The sequence below is a fragment of the Bubalus kerabau genome, chromosome 19, assembly GCF_029407905.1.
Source record: "Bubalus kerabau isolate K-KA32 ecotype Philippines breed swamp buffalo chromosome 19, PCC_UOA_SB_1v2, whole genome shotgun sequence".
In the NCBI taxonomy this organism is placed as follows: domain Eukaryota; kingdom Metazoa; phylum Chordata; class Mammalia; order Artiodactyla; family Bovidae; genus Bubalus; species Bubalus kerabau.
This window is the reverse complement of record NC_073642.1, coordinates 28,728,964-28,751,645: the sequence shown is the minus strand read 5'-3', so window position 1 is coordinate 28,751,645 and position 22,682 is coordinate 28,728,964. Positions and strand designations below refer to the sequence as shown.

The 22,682-nt window shown below is 49.2% G+C and overlaps 1 protein-coding gene across 2 annotated transcripts in view; it reads left to right on the top strand.

Annotated features, from left to right (window-relative positions):
- Positions 1-22,682, top strand: part of ENTREP2 (endosomal transmembrane epsin interactor 2) — a 238,824-nt gene that overhangs the window by 207,920 nt on the left and 8,222 nt on the right. For both annotated transcript variants that reach the window (XM_055555846.1, XM_055555845.1), the window contains 4 exons: positions 7,985-8,092; positions 14,507-14,667; positions 15,327-15,462; positions 22,205-22,280. In XM_055555846.1, coding sequence (XP_055411821.1) covers positions 7,985-8,092; positions 14,507-14,667; positions 15,327-15,462; positions 22,205-22,280 — 481 coding nt within the window. The remainder of the gene's footprint in view (positions 1-7,984; positions 8,093-14,506; positions 14,668-15,326; positions 15,463-22,204; positions 22,281-22,682) is intronic.

The window sequence follows — 22,682 nt, the reverse complement described above, 5'->3', positions numbered from 1 at the left end:
CCAGTGTGGCTTTTCTGGGGGCCATCCTTTGTGACCTGCTTTGCATGGCCTTTTTATTTACTTATTTATTTATTATTTTTATTTTTTTGTTGAAGTATAGTTGATTTATTTGTTTAAGTGTGTTAGTCGTTCAGTTGTGTCCAACTCTTTGCAACCCCATAGACTGTCGCCTGCGAGTCTCTGTCCATGGAATTCTCCAGGCAAGAATACTGGAGTGGATTGCCATTCCCTTCTCCAGGGGATCGTCCCAACCCAGGGATCACATCCGCATCTCCTGCATTGGCAGGCAGATTCTGTACCACTGAGCCACCAGGGAAGCCTATTATAACAGTGCTAAAATGATTAGTCATGCAGTCATCAGTCTGGGCTCACATGCTGTGTCTTTTCAGCGGGCACACCAGCCAGGATGTAAGGAGGGTCCATCTTCCCTTTTACAAAACATCCTATTTCTCTAAAAAGAGGTAACATTCTCACTGCCGGTGGAAGAGGTACCTTTGCTTCAGTCACATCCTTGCCAAGAGTTCTTGCCATAGATTCTTCTTGACTTGTCTCGTATTGTCAATGTATTGGCCATTTGTGTTTCTCATCAGTGAATCATCTGTTTTGTCTGTCTTCCTGTGGGGTTCTCTGTTCTAAACAATGACCTTAGTCATAAAAATCTTGCACTCTGGGACTTGTCATTCAGTTTTGGGATGTCATTTCGTTTCATTTTGGATGTCATTTTTCAGAGACAAGTTTTCAGTTTCAGTGCAGTCAGATTCATTTCCTGTTGGAAGTGTCCTTTCTATATTGCATTTAAGAAATATTTTCCCATCCTGAGGTCAGACAGACTTCCTGGATTTTTTCCCCATAAGCTTTAAAACTTTGTTTTTCATGTTTAGTTCATTTATCCACCTGCATCTTAGTTATGCATGTGGCGTGAGATATGACCTAGTTTTGTTTTTCGCTGATAGATCATCATCAGCTGTTACAGCTCAGGTTAGTGCTCATTTAGTCATGTGGTTATATATTGAGTATCTGTATCTAAAGACATTTATTTCTGGGGTCTCTTTTCTTCTGTGTTGGTGTATGGCTTGACTCATTGTCAATAGCACATTATATTAAATGCTGTTTCTTTATTAAGCATGTGTTTGGTAGGATCAGCCCCCCTTTTTTCTTCTCAAAATGATCTTGGCTCATCTCTGTCCTTTGTGGACTCTCCTCTGGCTCCCCCTCCCCCTTCCCCATTTCTCTGTCTTAGACACACGAAGCCATTCATTTGTAACTGCATTGTATTTTTAGGTTAGTTTTCTGAGAATGGCCATTTTTGGCGTATCTTTCCATTTATTTATCCTTCTGTCGTGTTTTTCAAGAAAACTGGTATGATTTTTGTTAGATACATTCCTAGATGTCATATAGTTTTGTCCCACTACAGGAAAAGTAGAGTTTTTTGAAGAACATTTTCTGATTTTAAAATGTTTGTATAGAGAAACACATTTACTTCTGTTCTTTGGTCTTGCGTCCAGTTACTGATAACTCCATTTACTCTGACAGTTTGCCCATAGATTGCTTGGGGTTTTCTATTTAGTGGGTTACCTTATCTGGGAATAATGGCAGTATGCTTCTTCCTTTCCAGTCTTTTTGTTGCTTATTGATTTTTCTTCATTTTTCATATCTTTCCAAACTGGCAAGGACTCTTCAGCACAGTATTGAATAGAGCTTGAGCCAGACATCTTGTTTTCTTCCTGATTTATTTTACTTTATTTTTATTGAGGTATAGTTTATTTACAGTGTTGTGTAATGTAAATTACAGTGTTGTGTACAATGTAGTTTCAAGTGTACAGCAAAGTGACTCAGATTCTTTCAACCACTATAGGTTATTACAAGATGTTGAGTGTAGTTTCCTGTGCTATACATTAGGTCCTTGTTGTTTATCTGTTTTATTCCTTCCTGATTTTAAAGGAAGTGTATTCAATAATTAGGAATAATGTTTATTGAAATTTTCTGGGACTAAATAGTATTTTCCAGGTTTAGGGAATCCCATTTTATTACTGTCTTGCTTAGAATTTACCATTAAAGAGTCTTAAACTTTAGCAAAAATGCTACATCTATTGAGATGTGTGTATGCTAAAATGTATGTGTATTTATATATTTGTATATACATACATATACATACACATATGTGTATGTACAAATACATGCATGTATACTTAATAGATGCAGCATTTGGTAAAATTTGACTCTTTAATATATATTTAATTTAATATACAAATGTTTATGTATATGTACCCACAGGCTTCCATGTACAGTGGTAAAGAATTCACCTGCCAATGCAGAAGACTCTAGTTCAATCCCTGGGTCAGGAAGATCCCCTGGAGAAGGAAACAGCAATTCCAGTATTCTTGCCTGGAGAATTCCATGGACAGAGGAACCTAGTGGGCTACAGTCCATGGGGTCACAAAGAGTCAGACACGACTGAGCCAGCACAAGTTTTATGTTTTATGTGGTTCCAAGGATCTCTCATTTTCATTATGATTCACTTTTTAATCCCTGAGTTATTCCACCGTGTGTTGTGAATTTGCGGAGGTAGAGAGGGCTTAATCAGTTGTTTTCCTGTCATTCACAGCAAACGTAACTGCACTGTGGTTGGATAACCCCATACGCCTGTGTCTTAGTGTTAGTTTGTTGACCTTTGCTTTGCATCCAAGTTTGCAAGCAAGTTTTGTTAAAGCCCCACACATCTTGTGAGTCCAGGTTCTGGCACACATCTGTGAGACATGGTGTGGGGTTTGGCTCGTCCCTGTCGTCACTCATTGTCTGCTGGGCGTGTTGGGCCGGGCGTGTGGAAACCTCATGCACTGGTGCATTTGCCCATTTATATGCCCACCTCCCTGGTTTCCCTTCTCTCTGTTCATCCTCATCTAGATCTTCTTTATAGACTCTTTCTGCTCCAGAATTAGGACCCAGCTGTGGGTTCTCAGGGCTTCTCCTGGTGGCTCAGATGGTTAAGAATCTGCCTGCAATGCAGGAGACCTGGGTTCAATCCCTGAGTCGAGAAGATCCCTGGAGAAGGGAATGGCAACCCACTCCAGTATCTTGCCTGGAGAATCCCATGGACAGAAGAGCCTGACAGGCTATAGTCCACAGGGTCACAAAGAATCTGACATGACTGAACAGCTAACACTTTCACTTCATTTTCCGGGTTCTGATTCAGAATCTCATCCCTCTTGGCCGAGCACACCCTTGCTGGGCAAGTTCAGCTGCCTCCCTGGTATTGTCCCCACCCCTGCACTGGCCACACCCATGTCCCAGAGTCCAGCCCAGACCCACTGAGCTCCCTCCACGCAGAGAACCCGCAGCCTTCTCAGACTCAGTGGACCCCACTGAGTTCTTCCTCACTGTTCCTAACAGTTCCACACCCCATGCAGCCTGCCCATCTCGGAACAGCTGCCCCTGCTTAGGCCATGGGGGTGACTTTTTTCTCCTTTACTCCCTCCTGTTAATCACCAAGTCCCCTATCCATCATATCCTTCTCTGCTTCTCATCCTCACCTGCCTCGTTCATGGAAGCCACCTTGCTGTTGTTGTTCAGTCACTCAGTCGTGTCCAACTCTTTGCAACCCCATGGACTACAGCACACCAGGCTTCTCTGTCCTCCACCATCTCCCAGAGTTTGCTCAAACTCATGTCCATTGAGTTGGTGATGCCTCTTGTGGCTCCTCAATCCAAATATTTATATATTCAAAACTCTCACTAACTTCTGTGTGCCTCCATTTATCTTTGAACAGATCCTAGAAGACATTTAAGGAACACTGTCTAGTCTGAGCACATGCAGAAATGTTTTAATATAACTTAAATGCAAATTGAAAATTTTACTTCTTATTATAAATAGTACCTAAGTCCCTAGGTGGCTAAAGGCTAATAAGAGCATTTAAATTACTTCTGTGTGTATTTCCGGAGTGCCTCTTCCTTCTTTTTGACTTGATTCTTTATATTCCTGAGCTTTAATCAAACTACTGTCACTCAAACAAGTGGACAGAAACTTCCAGAGGCAGAGCAACAGCAGAGCAGTAAAAGGTGTGTGGACATCAGAATTTTTCTCTCTCCTCAGTTGAACAGTAGGAGCAATGATATAGAATTTGTTTAGGCCAGAGAAGGGCATTCTGGAGTGGGCATCCAGTCATTTCTGAGGCTGTTTTCCTTAAGCATTTGTGGACGAGGCCTTAAAACCCTTTACTGAATTCATCCTTCGGTGTTTGTGAGCAGATGAAAGTCCCCGGGTGACTGGCCATCCGTCATGGGATCGTAGATGGTGTTTATTGAACCTCACTGTGTGCTGAGCCTTGCTCTGAGCCCTTCATGTTTGTGAACTAATTTCACCTTCACAGCCCTGAGATAGGTGGGTATTGCTATTCCATTTATTTATTTATTTTGACTGTGCTGGGTCTTCATTGCTGCTCAGGTTTTTCTCTAGCTGCAGTGAGTAGGGGCTACTCTCTAGTTGTGGAGCTCAGACTTCTCATTGCGGTAGCTTCTCTTGTTGTAGAACACAGGCTAAAGGGTGTAGGGGCTTCAGTAGTTGGCAGCTTCCAGGCCCTAGAGCACAGGCTTAGTAGTTGTGGCGAAGGGCTTAGTTGCCCCCACGGCATATGGAATCTTCCTGAATTAGGGATCAAACCCATGTCTCCTGCATTGGCAGGTCTGTTCTTTACCACTGAGCCACCAGGGAAGCCCTGTTATTCCATTTTACAGATGAGGATACTGAGGCACAGTGAAATGAGACAGCTTCCCAAAGTCATGCGGGTCATTACAGTGGATCAGAGATTCTTGGCCAGCTCCCACTACCATCTGCAGTGGACACATAGGCATGCTACCCAGGACTATGGCTTAGCCACAGAACAGTGGATGCAAACACTCAGAACAAGCCGAAGTCCAGCGAGAAAACGGTTATTGATACCTTCTGAATCACCAAAATTAAAGTATATTCACTCTAATTTATGTTCAGTTCCTTTCAAAAAAAATTCTTAGAAAATTGATAAACCAACAATTTGTTGTTTGGTCACTAAGTTGTGTCCAATTCCTTGCAACCTCATGAACTGCAGCAGTCCAGGCTTCCTTGTCCTCCACTATCTCCCCGAGTTTGCTCAAATTCATGCCCATTGAGTCAGTGATGCCATCCAACCATCTCACCCTCTGTCGTCCCCTTCTGCTCCTGCCCTCAATCTTTCCCAGCATCAGGGTCTTTTCCAGTGAGTTGGCTCTTTGCATCATGTGGCCAAAGTATTGGAGCTTCGACATCAGTCCTTCTAATGAACATAATCAATTGTGTGCTGTGTGTGCTATGCTATGTCACCTCAGTCGTGTCTGACTCTTTGTGACCCCACCGACTGTAACCCACCAAGCTCCTCTGTCATGGATTCTCCAGCCAAGAATACTCCAGAGGGTTGCAATTTCCTACTCCAGGGGATTTTCCAGACCCAGGGATTGAACCCATGTCTATTAAGTCTCCTGCATTGGCAGGCGAGGTTTTTTTTGTTTTGTTTTTTACTAGTAGCACCACCTGGAGAAGGAAATGGCAACCCACTCCAGTATCCTTGCCTGGAAAACCCCATGGACAGAGGAGCCTGGTGGGCTACAGTCCATGGGGTCACAAAGAATTGGATCAGTTCAGTTCTGTTCAGTCGCTCAGTCGTGTCCGACTCTTCGAGAGCCCATGAATTGCAGCATGCCAGGCCTCCCTGTCCATCACCAACTCCTGGAGTTCACTCAAACTCACGTCCATCGAGTCAGTGATGCCATCCAGCCATCTCATCCTCTGTCGTCCCCTTCTCCTCCTGCCCAAATCCCCCCCAGCATCAGAGTCTTTTCCAATGAGTCAACTCTTCGCATGAGGTGGCCAAAGTACTGGAGTTTCAGCTTCAGTATCATTCCCTCCAAAGAAATCCCAGGGCTGATCTCCTTCAGAATGGACTGGTTGGATCTCCTTGCAGTCCAAGGCACTCTCAAGAGTCTTCGCCAACACCACAGTTCAAAAGCATCAATTCTTCGGCGCTCAGCCTTCTTCACCATCCAACTCTCACATCCATACATGACCACAGGAAAAACCATAGCCTTGACTAGACAGACCTTTGTTGGCACAGTAATGTCTCTGCTTTTGAATATGCTATCTAGGTTGGTCATAACTTTCCTTTCAAGGAGTAAGTGTCTTTTAATTTCATGGCTGCAGTCACCATCTGCAGTGATTTTGGAGCCCCAAAAAATAAAGTCTGACACTGTTTCCACTGTTTCCCCATCTATTTCCCGTGAAGTGATTGGACCGGATGCCATGATCTTCATTTTCTGAATGTTGAGCTTTAAGCCAACTTTTTCACTCTCCACTTTCACTTTCATCAAGAGGCTTTTGAGTTCCTCTTCACTTTCTGCCATAAGGGTGGTGTCATCTGCATACCTGAGGTTATTGATATTTCTCCCAGCAATCTTGATTCCAGCTTGTGTTTCTTCCAGTCCAGTGTTTCTCATGATGTACTCTGCAAAGAAGTTAAATAAGCAGGGTGGCAATATACAGCCTTGACGTATTCCTTTTCCTATTTGGAACCAGTCTGTTGTTCCATGTCCAGTTCTAACTGTTGCTTCCTGACCTGCATATAGGTTTCTCAAGAGGCAGGTCAGGTGGTCTGGTATTCCCATCTCTTTCAGAATTTTCCACAGTTTATTGTGATCTACGCAGTCAAAGGCTTTGGCATAGTCAATAAAGCAGAAATAGATGTTTTTCTGGAATTCTCTTGCTTTCTCCATGATCCAGCGGATATTGGCAATTTGATCTCTGGTTCCTCTGCTCTTTCTAAAACCAACTTGAACATCAGGAAGTTCATGGATCGTGTATTGCTGAAGCCTGGCTTGGAGAATTTTGAGCATTACTTTACTAGCATGTGAGATGAGTGCAATTGTGCCGCAGTTTGAGCATTCTTTGGCATTGCCTTTCTTTGGGATTGGAATGAAAACTGACCTTTTCCAGTCCTGTGGCCACTGCTGAGTTTTCCAAATTTGCTGGCATATTGAGTGCAGCACTTTCACAGCATCATCTTTCAGGATTTGAAGAATTGGATGGGACTTAGCAACTCAACAACAGCAACAATGGCATGGATGGTTTTGCCATGAACAAGAATAAGGGCTCCTGGTTCCTATGATCCTCCTTACTCCCCCTCACCCTTCCCATCCCTTTCCTCTACTGGCTCTCCAGTAAAGTCCTACAGGGATAAACTATTGATGCCTCGAACAACTTGGATGAATCTTGAGGGAATCAAGTTGAGTGAAAAAACTCAGGTCTGAAAAGTCACATGTTTTATGCTTCCAGTTGTATCCTAGCCTTGAAATGACAAAAGTATAAAAACAGAGATCAGACTCGTGGTTGACAGGGGTCTGGAAAGGGAGGTTGAATGGGAGAGAGAGGTGAGTGTGTCTGTAAAGGGCAACATGGGTGGGGAGGGTGGATCCTGTGCTCATGGAGGTGTTCTGAGCATTGACTGTGTCATCGTCCTTCCTGGCTGTGATATCACACAGTTTTGTAAGATGCTGCCGTGGAGAAAACCAAGGGAGGCATACCCAGGGTCCCTCTATGGTTTCTTACAACTGCAAGTGAATCTACAATTTTCTCAAGAAAAGAAGTTTAAAAAACTTGGAATTTTTTTTCTTATCAAAATTCTCAGTTAGACTTTATAATTGACAGAGATGGCCCACCTACTTAAATGTTGGCACTTTGAAGATTTTCTTAGATGGTAACTACCTAATAATTATCAAAATTGTAAAATACATCATTTAGTATCTAATTTGATCAACCATGTGGGAGAGTACACAAATGTGTCTATAAAAGACCAATGTTGAAAAAAAAAAAGAAAGCCCCACAAAACAGGTGGCCGCCCTTGTCCTGGACCTCAACGGCAGTGCTGAGGGTCCTGCCGCCTGCGTTGCCAAGACAATGCTGATGCCCTCTGTGTCTTTTCCCGCAGGAACTCCTCTTCAGTGTGTGTGCCCTCAACGTCCTGTCCACCATTGTGTGTGCACTGGCCACGGCCATGTGCTGCATGCAGATGGTCTCCGCCGACGTCCTGCAGATGGTAAGTGGCCCCCCGCCTCTCCCCCTCCCCCCAGCACAGTCAAAATGGTGGGGTCTGGCCCCCTCCCCCAACCAGTTTGAGAGCAATGCAGCATGGACACCGCCGGCTTCCCACCAGGACAATGAGCCCTGACAGCACGTGTGGCCTGGAGATCCTTGAAGGTCCCTCCATGCTACCCTCTGGAAGACAGAAACCCACAGATTCGATGCCACTGATGTATTTATTTAGGTGCAGTTGGAGCTCCTTGCTGATGGGGTCCAGCTACCGTTACATGCCTCTAGGGAGCCCCAGGTCTGTGCCGCTGAGTAACTGTGGTGACCGTCCTATAGCCCGAGACATCTTCGCGAGCCATGCAACTGTCTCCAGGCTTCAGAATTCTTTTTTTTTTTTTTTTTATCTATTTATTTATTTGGCTCTTCCAGATCTTAATTGCAGCTTGTGGGATCTTTGATCTTCTTTGTGGGCTCTTTAGTTGCAACATGCATATCCTTAGTTACAACATATGGGATCTAATTTCCTGACCAGGCATTGAACCCAGGCCCCTGCACTGGGGGTACAGAGTCTCAGCCACTGCACTGCCAGGGAAGTCCCCCAGAATTCACTTGTAATAAAGCAGGATTGTTAGAATATGAGCTCTTCTCAAATTGAAGAACTGCTCCACTGTGCCTTGCACACTTGCTCATTAACCGTCAGCTCGTAATCCAGCAGCAGGTCACTGGTCAGCTATCATTGGAGCCTCCAGCCAGGGTCTTCGAGATGAGGAAGAGCTGGTCCCCAGGGGAGGGATGAGGCCAAGAGTGGAGGTCAGACGCTGATTAATACACAATCAGTAATAGTGACAGCTCTTCGTTATTTGTGTCCACGGAACATGACCCCCTGCTCAGTGCATTACCGCTAAAGTCAGCAAGTCAAGAGGAAGTGATGAGAAGATGCTGTTCTCCACGCTAAGGGTAGGAACCCTCCCTCCCTGCTCCCCTGGGCCCCTCCAGGCCCTGCCCTGCCTCCTCCCCAAGGTTTCAAGCATCTTATGAAACAAAAGGCAAGTTGCTCTTGTAGGAGCCTGTGTGTTTTGTTCTTCCCCACCCACCCTGTAGCACTTCATCAGTTCACAACACGACGCAGGGCCAGAGAGCATCATTATCAAGGTGTTAAAAATTCATCGGCTCTAATCACGTGCGGCCTATTCTTCCTTGTGTACATCCACACAGCTGTCACAGCCTGCTGACCTTTTCGAGAGGCAGCAGTTTTCCAAAAGACACCTAATTAAGCATCTCTTCAGCAGCAATGAACTCCTGGCCTCACTCGCTGAGCCCTCGTGTAGACATTTCTCTCCGGTATGTTATGTAAAGGAAGGTTAAGTGCCGTGGGGGTCCACTCACCTCGGCAGATTTTCCTGTCAATCTGAAAATATCACTCCAATCAGATCAAACTAACGGAACCGCAGGGCTGGAAACACTGAAAGTTTGCATTTCCCAGCTTTCAGAATTAAAATAGAAATTACCAACCAAATAAGAAAATCTGTCATAGCTGTAACAGCATGCACACTGGATTATAACGTACAGTTCAGTTCAGTTCAGTCGCTCAGTCTTGTCCGACCCTTTGCGACCCCATGAACTGCAGCACACCAGGCCTCCCTGTCCATCACCAACTCCCAGAGTCCACCCAAACCCATGTCCATTGAGTCGGTGATGCCATCCAACCATCTCATCCTCTGTCGTCCCCTTCTCCTCCTGCCCTCAATCATTCCCAGTATCAGGGTCTTTTCAGATGAGTCAGCTGTTTGCATCAGGTGGCCAAAGTATTGGAGTTTCAGCTTCAACATCAGTCCTTCCAATGAATACCTGGGACTGATCTCCTTTAGGATGGACTGGTTGGATCTCCTTGCAGTCCAAGGGACTCTCAAGAGTCTTCTCCAACACCACAGTTCAAAAGCTTTAATTCTTCCGCACTCAGCTTTCTTTATAGTCCAACTCTCACATCCGTACATGACCACTGGAAAACCATAGCCTTGACTAGACTGACTTTTGTTGGCAAAGTAATGTCTCTGCTTTTGAATATGCTGTCTAGGTTGGTCATAACTTTCCTTCCAAGGAGTAAGCATCTTTTAATTTCATGCCTGCAGTCACCATCTGCAGTGATTTTGGAGCCCAGAAAAATATAGTCAGCCATGGTTGTATGTATCCCCAAACCAGTTTATACCAGGGGTATATGGATTGTAAGTGCATATTCTACTACTGTGTGAACCAACAAAATATGAGTGCAAAAAGAGAATTACTTCTATTACAGTAAAATTGAGTGCTCTTGAAAGATTCTCAAAAGATTTTCCAGTAAGCTGTTTTCCTCTGCACTTACTTTATTGCCAGCCACCCAGCCTCAGGGACATCGTCTGCTATTACACGCATCTCCGTTTGCGCATCTCCGTTCGGCACCAGCTTGTTAACTTCATCTTTTGTTACTGTTATTTATGTAAAAGAGCGTCACTAAATATATTGCCATCAATTTAAATGTAGGTCAGACAACTCTAGGGGGTTGAGACAAAAACTAAAAAAAAGTCTAGGGGTTGTCTATACACACATTGCTACCCAAGTACCTTTAAGTTCTGGCTCTGCTATAAAAACACAAACCTAGAAAGTTAGAGAATGTTTTTGTCTGACCATGGTGTATTTATGCAGGAAAAGCCACGGGGCACTCCCTTCAACAGACTGTGGCTCACAACAAAGGCCTTATCCCATGTGGAAGGAGCCCACAATTTTATTCTTATTTCTGTGGATCAACATTTTGGAATAATTAATAATTTGGGGAGAATTCATATAATGAAGACATGCCTACATGAGATGCAAATTGTTATGCCTATGGTCAGAATTTATCTAATTGAATTCCTGTAATACATTTGAAAATAGTGGACCATTATTTCCAAAAGACCAGCTGATGATAAAATTCCATTTATTGATATAGTTTCATGGAGAAAGCATTTACGTCCACAGGCCTATAATTGCATGTTTTTAGTTTTATTTCCTACGTGTAATCTCAGTTTTCCATTTTTGCAGTAAGCTGTTTTCCTCCCCACTTATTTTATTGCCTGCCACCCAGCCTTAGGGACATCGTCTGCTATTACAGGCATCTCCCTTTGGCACCAGCTTGTTAGCATCGTCCTTTGTTGCTGTCATTTATGTTCTCCACTTGTCCTGTGCCTTGTTGAAGTGGAGCTGCCTCAGATGCGGCAGGCAGAGTACCGTGCCTTCACAGACATGATGCAATAGGCTTGCCCACGGAGCTTGGAAAGGGTGCTGGCCTGTGTATCAGAGGGATAGAGTGCCCCTAAGAGCTCCCACATCAGTCAAATTCGCCTGCATCTTCTACCCATTCAGCCCTCCTCAGACCCACAGTGACTCTCCTTGAGGTCTGGGTTCACCACAAGGGTCTTCAGGTCCTAGGTGTTACTTAACTATCAGATGAGGATCGATGGGTGTCTTAACCTAAAAAGCCAGTTTCAGCAGACTTACGTAAAATGATGCATTTATACCACGGAACATTGTATTTTGACTTTAAAAATGCAAATGAGCATTTGTCACCCTGGTTGGTGTGGTGCCAGGCTCTTCATTTTGACTATAGGTCTCTTTGGTGTATCAGGTTATTCGTGGAAATCACACCCTCTGTGATTTCCAGATTTAGTTCCTTTCAGCTGGACTCAGCTGTGTGAAGCCATCTGCATGGATGTTTTATGATCCTGACGAACACTTGGCCAAGACCCACCTTGGCAGCAGTTTCTGCTTAGCTATGAAGTCTTTTCCAAAGCCTCCAACCCAGTTTTCACAGAACAAGCAAGTTTTCTTGTCTGCATTCATATTTCACTGTAAATTAACAGTAGTAACTAAAACTGGTTTGAACCTGTTTGAGGAGGCCTCCTTGCTCACCTGAGAGAGGGGTAGAAGGACCAGAGATCAGCAGGATGCCTAGGGGGCTGTCACTCCTAGGTCCAGAGTGCAGGGAGAGAGAGCTCCAGCTTACTGACAAGAGTTCCATTCAGAAGCCTTTTCCATGGCAATAATCCTGCTCTTTCTACCAAGGATGTACGTGCAAGCTAACTCGATTCATTTCTGTCCAACTCTTTGCGGCCCCATGGACTACAGCCTGCCGGGCTCCTCTTCCATGGGATTCTCCAGGCAAGAATAGTGGAGTGAGTTGCCATGCCCTCCTCCAGGGGATCTTCCCAACCCAAGTATCAAACCCACATCTCTTCTGTCTCCTGCATTGGGAGGTGGGCTCTTTATCCCTAGCGCCACCTGGGAAGCATGTGCCTAACATGGGTCCTTCCCCCAGAGCATACCCATGAGAACAGGCTTCTCTCCAGCAGAGTCTAAAATGCAAAGTCCTCTTTTGAGGATGATGAGAGCTGGGCAGTGATGCCCACACCAGGTATGTGAACACCTCAGACAGGTACCAACCTCACACTGCTCACCAGGCACAGGTACCCCTTTGTCATCACACGGACCACCCAAGGCTTGTACAGGTGTCCCTGGGCAAGCAGAACCACATGGGAAGGAAGTGATTCTTTAGGGCCCGTTTCCTCCCCAGCACACCCAGCTGCAGGATCGGCTCCACACCTGGCCATCACCCTGCAGACTTGGGGCCACAGAGAAAGTGGTGGACAGCGAGCATTTCTGCACATCCTGAGGATGACTTGGAGGTTGAGGGTGAAAGGAGACAGGATCCAGGGAGAGAGAACAGACCTTGTTTGGTATTTGGGGTTGGTTCAAAAGGCAGTTGGAGGATTCGGGGATACCATGGGTTAGTGGGTAAGGAGGCTGGAAACCTGGTGGGATTCAGGGAGCAGAGGCATGTAAAAGAGTTTTAAAGGGGAGTAACTTCATCTCATTGGATTAAACGTAGCTTTTTAAAGCAGAACAAGAGGAAGAAAACCAAGGCAGAGAGGTGAGTTAGACGCTCTCAAATGGAGAAGATAACCTGGGGGCTTCCTGGAGGTGGCAGCCAGGAGGTATTGTTCACCTGTGAAGTGGATGCTCATAGAGCATCTGCTGGGCCTAGGGTACCAGGCAAGGCTCAGAGATAAGACACAGACTGGACCCAGGGCCAGGGAGGGAAAAAGACTCACCCTTGGGATTTCAGCACAGCTCCTACAGGGATCTCATTACTTCCCAGGGGTGAATGGCAGAGGACAGAGGGGAGGAGGGGCAGGAGCAGTCTGAGGAACCCCTTCTCCCTGGCTGCATCTTTGTCTGACTCCCTCTCACGCCCCTGTGGGTAGAACCTAACAATACCAGCTTCTGGGGAGACCGTGGGGTGTGGCTCTCCACCCGCCTGTCTCAAAGCAAAGTCCAGGGCCAGCGACCCTGGGCTCCCAGATAGACGCTGCCTTGGCAGACAGATTTGAGGGGTGTTGGGGAGATGGCAGAGTGACTCATGGGATTCCCACCGCGGAGGCCAAGGAGCCGGGTGACTGCTGCTAAGTCTGAGATGCTTCCTTGAAGACAGGCCAACACCCCCTGGAAAGGCCATCTGGACTTTAGGGCAGAAATGAAGACCTCTGTTTAACCTTTAAAAAGCCTCCCTCGCATGACCACATTGACTCCTTTAAACCTGCTAATAGGATCACCTGGATCTCCTCACCTCTCTCATTCCTGGTGGAATTGGACCTTCCACGGGAAAGCACTTTGCCTTTTGTGCTTCATGCTTGAGGGTGTTGTTGATTTCCCTAATTCCTGAGTCTTCACCCCATAAGACCCCCAGGACCCTTGGCCTCATCCTGGCTGCTCAGCCTCGTGCAGTGGCCGTGGGGCAAGTGGCTTTCCAAAGTCAAGGCCAGCAGGCACATCCGCACTGCCCTTGGCCATGGAAGCACCTCTGTCTCAGATGATTAAATGCACAAGCCTCAGCTCACACTGGCTGGCAGGGCATTGACTGGGCTCTGTGTGTGGAGAAGGCAGGAGCCACATGCAGCCTGAGTTAGTGGCAGAGATAGGAGTAAAGTCTTCCCAGACTGTGCTTTGCCTCAGAAGACACGTCTGTATAACAGCAGAGGAATGGAGCGCGATGAGGCTCCAGAGGGAAGGGGATCCTCACAGAGCCATTGTTTCACATGTGTGTTTAGCCAGTTCCCTTGAGTAAATAATCAGCCTGCAGTGCGAGTTGATCCCTGGGTTGGGAATATTCCCTTAGATAAGGAGATGGCTACACACTACAGTATTCTTGCCTGGAGAATTCCATGGACAGAGGAGCCTGGCGGGCTACAGTCCATGGGGTTACAAAGAGTTGAATACAACTGAACAACTAACACTGTTTGACAGGTTGAAGTCCCTGAGTTCCAACTGTGTCATTAAAGCTTCAGTACAATTAGCTTCATGAGACATAAGCCACATCGGCCGACCGATCACTAGGAACCTCTCTGTCTTCCAGTTCCTTCCACAAAGGGCACCTTCTGCCAGCCCAGCCTGCCTGACCCCCCATGGTACCGTGCTCCACCAGACCTTGGATTTCGATGAGTTCGTGCCCCCGCTGCCCCCTCCACCCTATTACCCTCCAGAGTACACCTGCACACCCACTGCCGAGGCCCACAGGTTGGTGTCTCTGGGAACACCTCCCTGAGGGATGCTGGGGCCCAAGAATGGGAAGCCGTATGGGGATGGGGAAGGCATGGGTTGCTCCTCGTCCATGCAGGTGAGCAGAGGGGAGGCAGATGAAGGCCTGAATGTTGCTCCTGACAGCAGAGCCCCAGGCAGGGTGGTAATGGAGTGGGATGCTCAGAGACCTGTGTGCTTCCTCTGGCCTCACTGCAGGGTATCCGAGGGGAAACCCAGGCAGGACCAGTCCTATTCCACTCTCAGAAAACACAGTACAGCTCTCAGATTGAACATGTATGCATGCTCAGTCGTGTCTGTTTGTGACCCCATTGTAGCCCCCCCCCGGCTCCTCTGTCCATGGGATTCTCCACGCAAGAATACTGGAGTGGGTTGTCTATTTCCTGTCATGTTACAGTCACATTTAATTAAAGATGAATCAGCTGTAAGATGGTTTTCATTGTCACGGAAAAGACCGTAAAGTTGGTGAAAGTACCAGTATCCTTTGAGAGCAATAAAGAGTTAGAACCACCTAGTGAATTAGGCTTTTTTTTCACACACCCAAGAATTCTGTGTAGGGAATTGTTCCGATTGCTCTGAGGGCAATGGGAACAGCCAGCTCCTTCCCCAGAGGGTGACCTTCCTCCTTCTGCACTCAGGGGCCTCCACCTGGACTTCGCTTCCTCCCCGTTCGGCACTTTGTACGGCGTCGCCATCAACAGCCCAGGTCTTCTGTACCCTGCTGAGCTCCCGCCACCCTACGAGGCCGTGGTAGGCCCAAGCCCTGCCAACCAGGTGAGTCCCAGGCCCTCCAAGAGGCCAGTTCCCTGTTCCCGGCCTTTCTGCCTTCTTTGGAATCTCTCCCAGCCATTCAGCAAACCTGTGGGCACTGGTGTCTCAACCCTGTCTGAGCAGGAGGCAGGGGCAGGGAGCCTGAGTATGCAGGGGGCTCTGGCCTGTTTCAGCTACAGGCCACTGTCATGGTCAGCCAGACACATGACAGCTGGTTTGAACCCCTGCTCCTGCCGGAAGCCTGGTGGCTCCAGCCAGAGAGAGGCCTGAGCCCAGAAGGCACACACTCAGGATGTGTGGGCTCGGTTTCCTCATCTGTGAAGTGGGATCATACTAGTACCAAGCCCTTCAGGTGGACAAGGACGGTTGTAATGAACAGGGCTGGGCACATGTCAGGGTCTAACTTGGCAAAAGCTACTTGCACTTCTTTGGTATTGTTACCACCATCCTTGTCATCATGCTGTCATTGCCGAATATCAAGGGTCACTGGCAAGGGCAGAGACACGTTGAACACAGGGAAAGGTTGCACTGGCCCAAATACAGATGTAGTGATGGGGCCACATGGTGGCCCCTTGGGGAACTGCAGGGATTGGACAGTATGTGTCTGATGGGGGACACACAGCCATCCAGGGAGCAGGCTGCAGCCACCCCTGGGCCCCGGACACCAGGCAGAGGAGACACAGATGGGACCGGGACTTCCAGGGGCACGGCCATGGGGCTTCAGCAGCCATGGAGCCACCCCCCACCCCCCCAGAGGTGGTACAGGCCCAACCTCACACTGTCACCCTGTGAGACGGGTCCCACGGTGAGCAGGCCAGGCTCCAGGGCCTGTGTGTTTCCACCACCCCTGAGGCGTGGCCCTGGGGACCCCCTGTGCTGGGCTCAGCCTCCAGGGATGTGACTGGACACAGTCCTGTCTTCAGGGGATCAAGTCCTACAGGCCGGTGGCTGTGTGACAGGAAGAAAAGGGAAGAGGCTCGGCGCCTGGGGGGCGTCTCTACCACGGGCTCTCCTCGGACTCCTGGGGTGTGACTGCCACCCACCCAGCCGAGGCAGAGGCTCCTGACACCCCAGGGCCTCTCTCAGGGCCTGCTCCCACCAAGAGGTCCTGAGACTGTCAGCCCAGCAGAAGGACACAGGTGGGTCTCCTGGCTGTTTTCCTGTGTGGGGAAGGGACAGACCGGGCAACGGCCCCAGAGGGAGGAGGCAGCAGTGTGACGTGGGTGACTCTCGTCTCCAGATCCATTAATGACCAAATTCTCCGGAACTTTTCCCTTTAAAGCGAAGCAGAGCATTCTGCCTTCCTGAAGTGGTTTATTTTTCTCTTCATGATAAAAATTGATCAGTCAATGTTGTCAAGGGAACCCACTTCCTGTGAGAGTGGTCAGAGCCCTGAACAGAGCACCAGGTACTGTGGGGCACTGGGCAGGGATGCTGGTCCCTGGATGGGTCCAGGGATCCGGGGAGCTGAGGCCTCAGCCATTGGCAGGCCAGCAGGTCAGGGAGGAGGGGTGTGCTCCCAGGTGAGGGGGCAGCTCCTGCAAAGGCTCAGAGGGAGGGGCAAATGTGAGATCAGGGGACAACAATCTACTTGCTGGTCCTTGCTGGGGACCAGGATCATCAGAACATCCAAGGGAATGTCTGTGGCTGATAGGGTCTGGACTTGGGGCCTTAGAGAGGTTGGGGTTTGCTGCAGAGATGGTCACTGAAGCCCTGGAGCCAGGGGGTGAGGGCCGAGGAGAAGGCATGGTTGGGGGTTTCAGAAACTAGTGCTCAGGGAGGAAGACACCAGCCAAGTGTTGCCCAGAGGTTGTTAAAGACTGAGCCCCGTCCATCTGGCTCACCATCCAAGGGCTACTGGTGACTTTGACAGGACCAGCTGCCATGGGGTGAGGGAGTGGACAGGACCAGATGGCATCGGGGAGTGGGGGATGGCACCTGAGGAGGGGGACCAGGAGTGTGGGTACTTTTTCTAGGTTCCAGGGGGCCTCCTGACTCCGTGGAGGGCTTATCAATCAAATGCAGATGCTGGGCTCACCCCCAGCACTCTGGGGGCTGCTGAGAATCTGAGGATCAGCCTGGCTCCCAAATCCCCACTGCAGCTGCTACACATTTGGGAACCGGGGTCAATGGCTCTGGCAAGATGCTCCAAGAAGAGGCCGGATAGGAAATAGCTGGGGGTGGGGGTGGGGTGTGGGAACAGGGTGAGGGGGTTACAAAAGGGTTGTGCCAGGGCCTGGAGCATGGGGCCAGGGGCTCCCCAGGGCCAGGGGAGGGAGGGCCCTGGAAGGCAGGAGGGGCTGACCCGGGAGCAGACAGGCAGCTCAGCCTGTAACCATCAAGGGCACTGGGCAGGGCGGCCAGGGAACTGGAGACCCCAGGAAGCCCACAGGACTGTGTGATTCTCCTCAGCCACCTTGGGGTGGGAGGGACCCCTGCCACCTCCCCCTCCACGTCCCCCTTCGCACCACAACCCGTCTGCCACACAGAGCTCCGGGCTCCCCTAGCCTGCATCTCCATATTCCCTCCATGTCCAGAGGAGAGGAGCCAAGCAGTGATTCTCAGGTCTGTGTGCACCACCCCGTGGACAGCAGCAGGGCAGGAGCCAGCGAGAGGCCCCAGCCGCGCTCCTGCCCCGCTGGGCCTCCGAGGATCCAGTGGGCTGGAATCCAGCTTTGGGTTTGCGGGTAACATTTGAGGCACCCCCACACTTAGACCTAGAAGGATGTTGAGTATTTATCACTATTTTACTCTCTTTTTTTCCTGAAGAATAGACTATATCGGAATATGATGGTGGTAATACCTGTTCTAAGACCCATATGACATCATTTTCCAAAAGTATGAGGAATTCTCTAAGTGGAGATTTCTTTCACAGGATTTTGGGGAGGAAATTTTCAAGGGCAAAGACCCATCTTACACGAGCTTGCGTTGGCTCAGATGCTGCCAGATTACAAGCGCCTGCACAATTGATTGTTGTCACTGGATGTGGCCCCCCTTCCCTGGGCCTGGCTGGCAGCATCTGCGATGAAAGGGCCACCGCACCCCTCCTCCCAGTCCAGGGGCCGCTGGCTGATTCTCTCTGACCCTGTGGCCTGGCAGCACTTTCCAATTCCACAGACACCCCAGGGGAGCAGGGGGAGTAGGGGGCACTGGGAGTCCAGGAACCCCTCCCATCCATGGAAGGAACACTGCGCCTGCCAGTTGCCCCCTCTCCCAGGCAGCCCTCCCCCTAACTTGACAGTCAGGAGCAGCTCCCTTACAGCACGAGCCCCTCTCCCCGGAAGATGAGAAGGTTAATTACACCCTTGTTAGGTCAGATGTGTATAAATTGCCTATTTGTGCTCCTTTGGATAAAGAGAGGAAGACAACTGCCCCTAGAAAGACAAGCAGACGCAGTGCAGGTCTGAGCAGAACAGAGGCCGCGCATCTCAATAGATTTTTGACTTGGAAAGAAACATGCCCCGCCCCGCCACCTCCGAACTCAGCATGTTCATTTTGTTTTTTGTTTTTGTTTTTGTTTTTAATTTTATTTTATTTTTAAACTTTACATAATTGTATTAGTTTTGCCAAATATCAAAATGAATCCGCCACTCAGCATGTTCATTTTGACCATGTGTTTTGGCCTCATTCAGGTTCCATTCTGACTTGGTCTGCGATAAGCTCTCTTCTCTGTGGCCTGAGCTTGGGGCAGGACTGGAAGCAGGGGGTTTCTTTCTACAACAGGAAAGTGGGCAAATTTGCCAGGTTGATGTCCTGCACATGATCTGGGGGGTCTGTAATACCGTGCACTGGTTCACAGGTTCCAAGATCCAGAGGTGAATGGGGTCTCCTTCCTCGGGGTCACAGGACAGGGACAAATGGACTTACTTCTCTGTGGCCTCGGAGGAAGGGCCAGCTGGGCCATCATGAGTGGATGGGGCTTGTGAGCCAGAGCAGCTCCTCGTGGAGGCCTAGGGGGCAGGAAGAGGGTTCACGGGAATGATGTGGATGCAGATTGATGACCCTGGATGCCACACTGTAGACCTTCCTTTGAGCACCTGGGCCTCTGGGGTGGATGTGACCTAGCAGGGCTTTAGGGATTTTGGTGGCAATACAGTGGGTGGGGCCAGAAGTTGTGAGAAAGGAGAGGGACATGACAGAGCTGTGTCCAACCCCAAGGCCTCAAAGTTATTATTGTATTTTCAGACAAAATGACTTTTACATGTGAAGACCTGTAAGTCAAGTATCTTGAAAGATTGTTTTGGAACATGAGCCCAAAACCTTAGTGCCCCTTTTCCTCGATTGCTGATAACTGCCCCCACCCCGACCCAAGGACAGCACTCTGTGAACCTAGGATACAGCTGCCTGACCTCAGCCAGGAGTAAGAAACTCATTACAGACATAGGGCAGAGTTTCCACACAAGATGTCTTAGCCCCAGCTTCCTACAAGAAAGGGAGATGGGGAAACTTGGCTTATTTGCCTAAATGTCGATTGACTTTTCAGTTACGATAAGTGGTCAAAACAATACATCTGGGAATAAACAAATGCAGGCATCAGAGCATCCACATTACATCATTCATGCAGCCTCTCCTTTCCCAGCCCTTTCACCCTCTGTCCTGTGGGAGCTGTTATGAGCCTTTATTGCTAAACTCAGATTTCAGCTCCAATTCTATGCCGCAAATATATTTCTTCCACTGCCTCTGTGTTTCACCGACAATGCTGGTTGAAGTGAGCAGCCATTCCCCCACAGCTGAGCTGTGGCCAGGTGGCCTTGGACATGGGGTGGTGGGGGCGGGGCACGTTCAAGTTCAACCCTGACACCCTGCTCACCAGGGTGATGGATGCCCTGCTCCCAGAAGCTGTCTCCTCTTGACACCAGGTTTGACTGTGAGCCAGAGAGAAGCCGGTGCCGCTTCTGCAAAACATGACATGAATCCAGTTTCCTCCTGACCTTGTCTTGCAGTGATTTTACTTCTCTTGTTATATTTATATTTCTTTATTGCCAGAAGCTTTTTATTTTCAGGCCTGAAGTTGCCACCCACTCCTACAAAAAAGAAAAGGGAGTCAAAAAGGTTAGATACAGGCAAGAGTTAGGAAACAAACCTCTGGGCACTGTTCCTTTTTTTGTGATTTTGAAGGGGGCTGTTTTGATGTTGTTGTTTTTTTAATATTTATTTATTTGGCTGTGCCCAGTCTTAGTTGCCAAATAAATAAATATTAAAAAAAAAAAAAAAAACAGCTTCCTGCAAAAATCACAAAAAAAGTCTTAGTTGCCGAATGTAGGATCTTTGATCTTCTTTGGTGGCACGTGGAATCTTTTTGTTGTTTCAGGGTGTGGAATCTTTAGTTGTAGCATGAGAACTTTTAGTTGCTGCATGTGAGATCTAGTTCCCTGACCAGGGATTGAACCCGGGCCCCCCTGCACTGGGAGAACAGAGTCTTAGCCACTGGACCACCAGGGATGTCCCTGGCTGGAGATTCTTGACACAGATTTCCCACACGGGTTACCTGGTGTGGATGTTGTGAATTCACCCCGACCAATCCTTCCCCGGCAGAGAGGGAGTGCTGAGTGCTAGATGGTATTATATACACGTGGGATCCAAGGGACCTTTGGGGCACCTCCCTGTCTGATCCCTGTGGGTGTGCAGCTCACCCCTCTGGTGGGGTGGAGTGGGGTGGGGGCCAGTAGCCTATCCCCCCTCTTGCTTGACAGAGGAAAGGTGGGCACCCTCTATAAGCTTTCGAATGAGCAGGAGGGAGACAGAAATGTAATTACTGAGCTGGAACCAGGCCTGCCACAGAGCCCGCCTGAGCTTCCCAGCCTCCACCAGCCCATTACTGGCCAGCAGTCCTGAAACACCACGAGGACCCAGGGATGGTGTTCATGAGGGGCACAGGGTCAGTGCACACGGGGTTCATGCCTTCAGGTGCATGGCTGGGGAGGGGAGAGGCTGCTGTGCCCTGAAGCAGGGAGGGCATAGATGCACTAGCCTGGGGCGGATCCCAGCCCAAAGTGTGTGGGCAAGGAGCAGACATGCCCCATCCCTGCCCAGCAGAGGAGGCTGGTCTCTCCCCTCACACTCCCCAGGCCTCTCTGGGCCTAACAATCATTCAAGAAGAAAGCTGCAAAAGTGTGAGGACCGTGCACCCTGATTCGAGTTTCACAGCCACCCCCTCCACTGGGCTTGGGGGCCTGCGTCAACCTGGCACATGCTCCGTGTGCACCTGGACCCCTGGCCTTGGGAGCAGCCTCCTGACCCCACGTGTGAGGGGAAGGCAGAGGAGGAGGCCTGGTGCACGTAGCCCTGGGGAGTGCGGAGCGTGTTCAGTGCCTGCCTGTGTGCATACTGCTAGCCCAGAGCACTGTGGTGCCATGAGTGTTGGTGCCATGGTCCTTCTCTTCCCAGGATGAGGGCAGGGAGAGAGGAGGGGGTGGGGGTGAGGGAAGGGCTGTCCTGTTGCCTCTGGTGAGGCAGGGACCGTGTGACCTCCATCAGTCCCAGACAGTGCCTGTGAGTGGAAGGCGAGTGGGCTCAGGGTGGGCTCTCAGGGTGAGCACACGGTTGAGTGCAGAAGGTCCAAGGAAGGAGCTTCAGTCTTGGAAATGGCGTCTCCCTCCACCCACCCCACACATTCAGGGGAGAAGATTGGAGCCCTGCTCACATGTCTGTGGAAGACGAGCTCTGGGGTCAACCTGCCTTTCTAGAGGTGGCTGTGATGCACCCTTCAGACAGCAGACCACCCACATCCCGTTTCTCACTGCAGCTCCCGAGCACGGACCCGCAAGTGACTGAACCCAGCCCCGGGGACCCCGACGTCGCTGCGGGCTTCAGCTCACAAGGTAAGTACACCCTCTTCAGTCTGGAACACTTAAGATGGTAGTCTTCCAGGCGTGTCTCCTCCTCCCTTTTTCTTCTCTTCTCCTGTTACATCCTCTGTCTCCTCCTCTTGAAGGGATGGGAGCTGCTGGAGCCACTCCTGCTAGGTACAGGGGAGGCTCCACACATCCTCCTCCTCTGCCCCAGTGGTCAGACCTGGGAACCTCATACTTTCCCCAGGGGGCTTTGTCCGCCTCGCTCACCCCAGCGCCCTTTCCCTCATTTGCTGTCGTTGTTCAGACTCTCAGTCGTGTCCGACTCTTTGCAACCCCATGGACTGCAGCACACCAAGCTTCCCTGTCCTTCACTGTCTCCCAAAGTGTGCCCAAACTCACATCCATTGAGTCAGTGATGCCATCCAACCA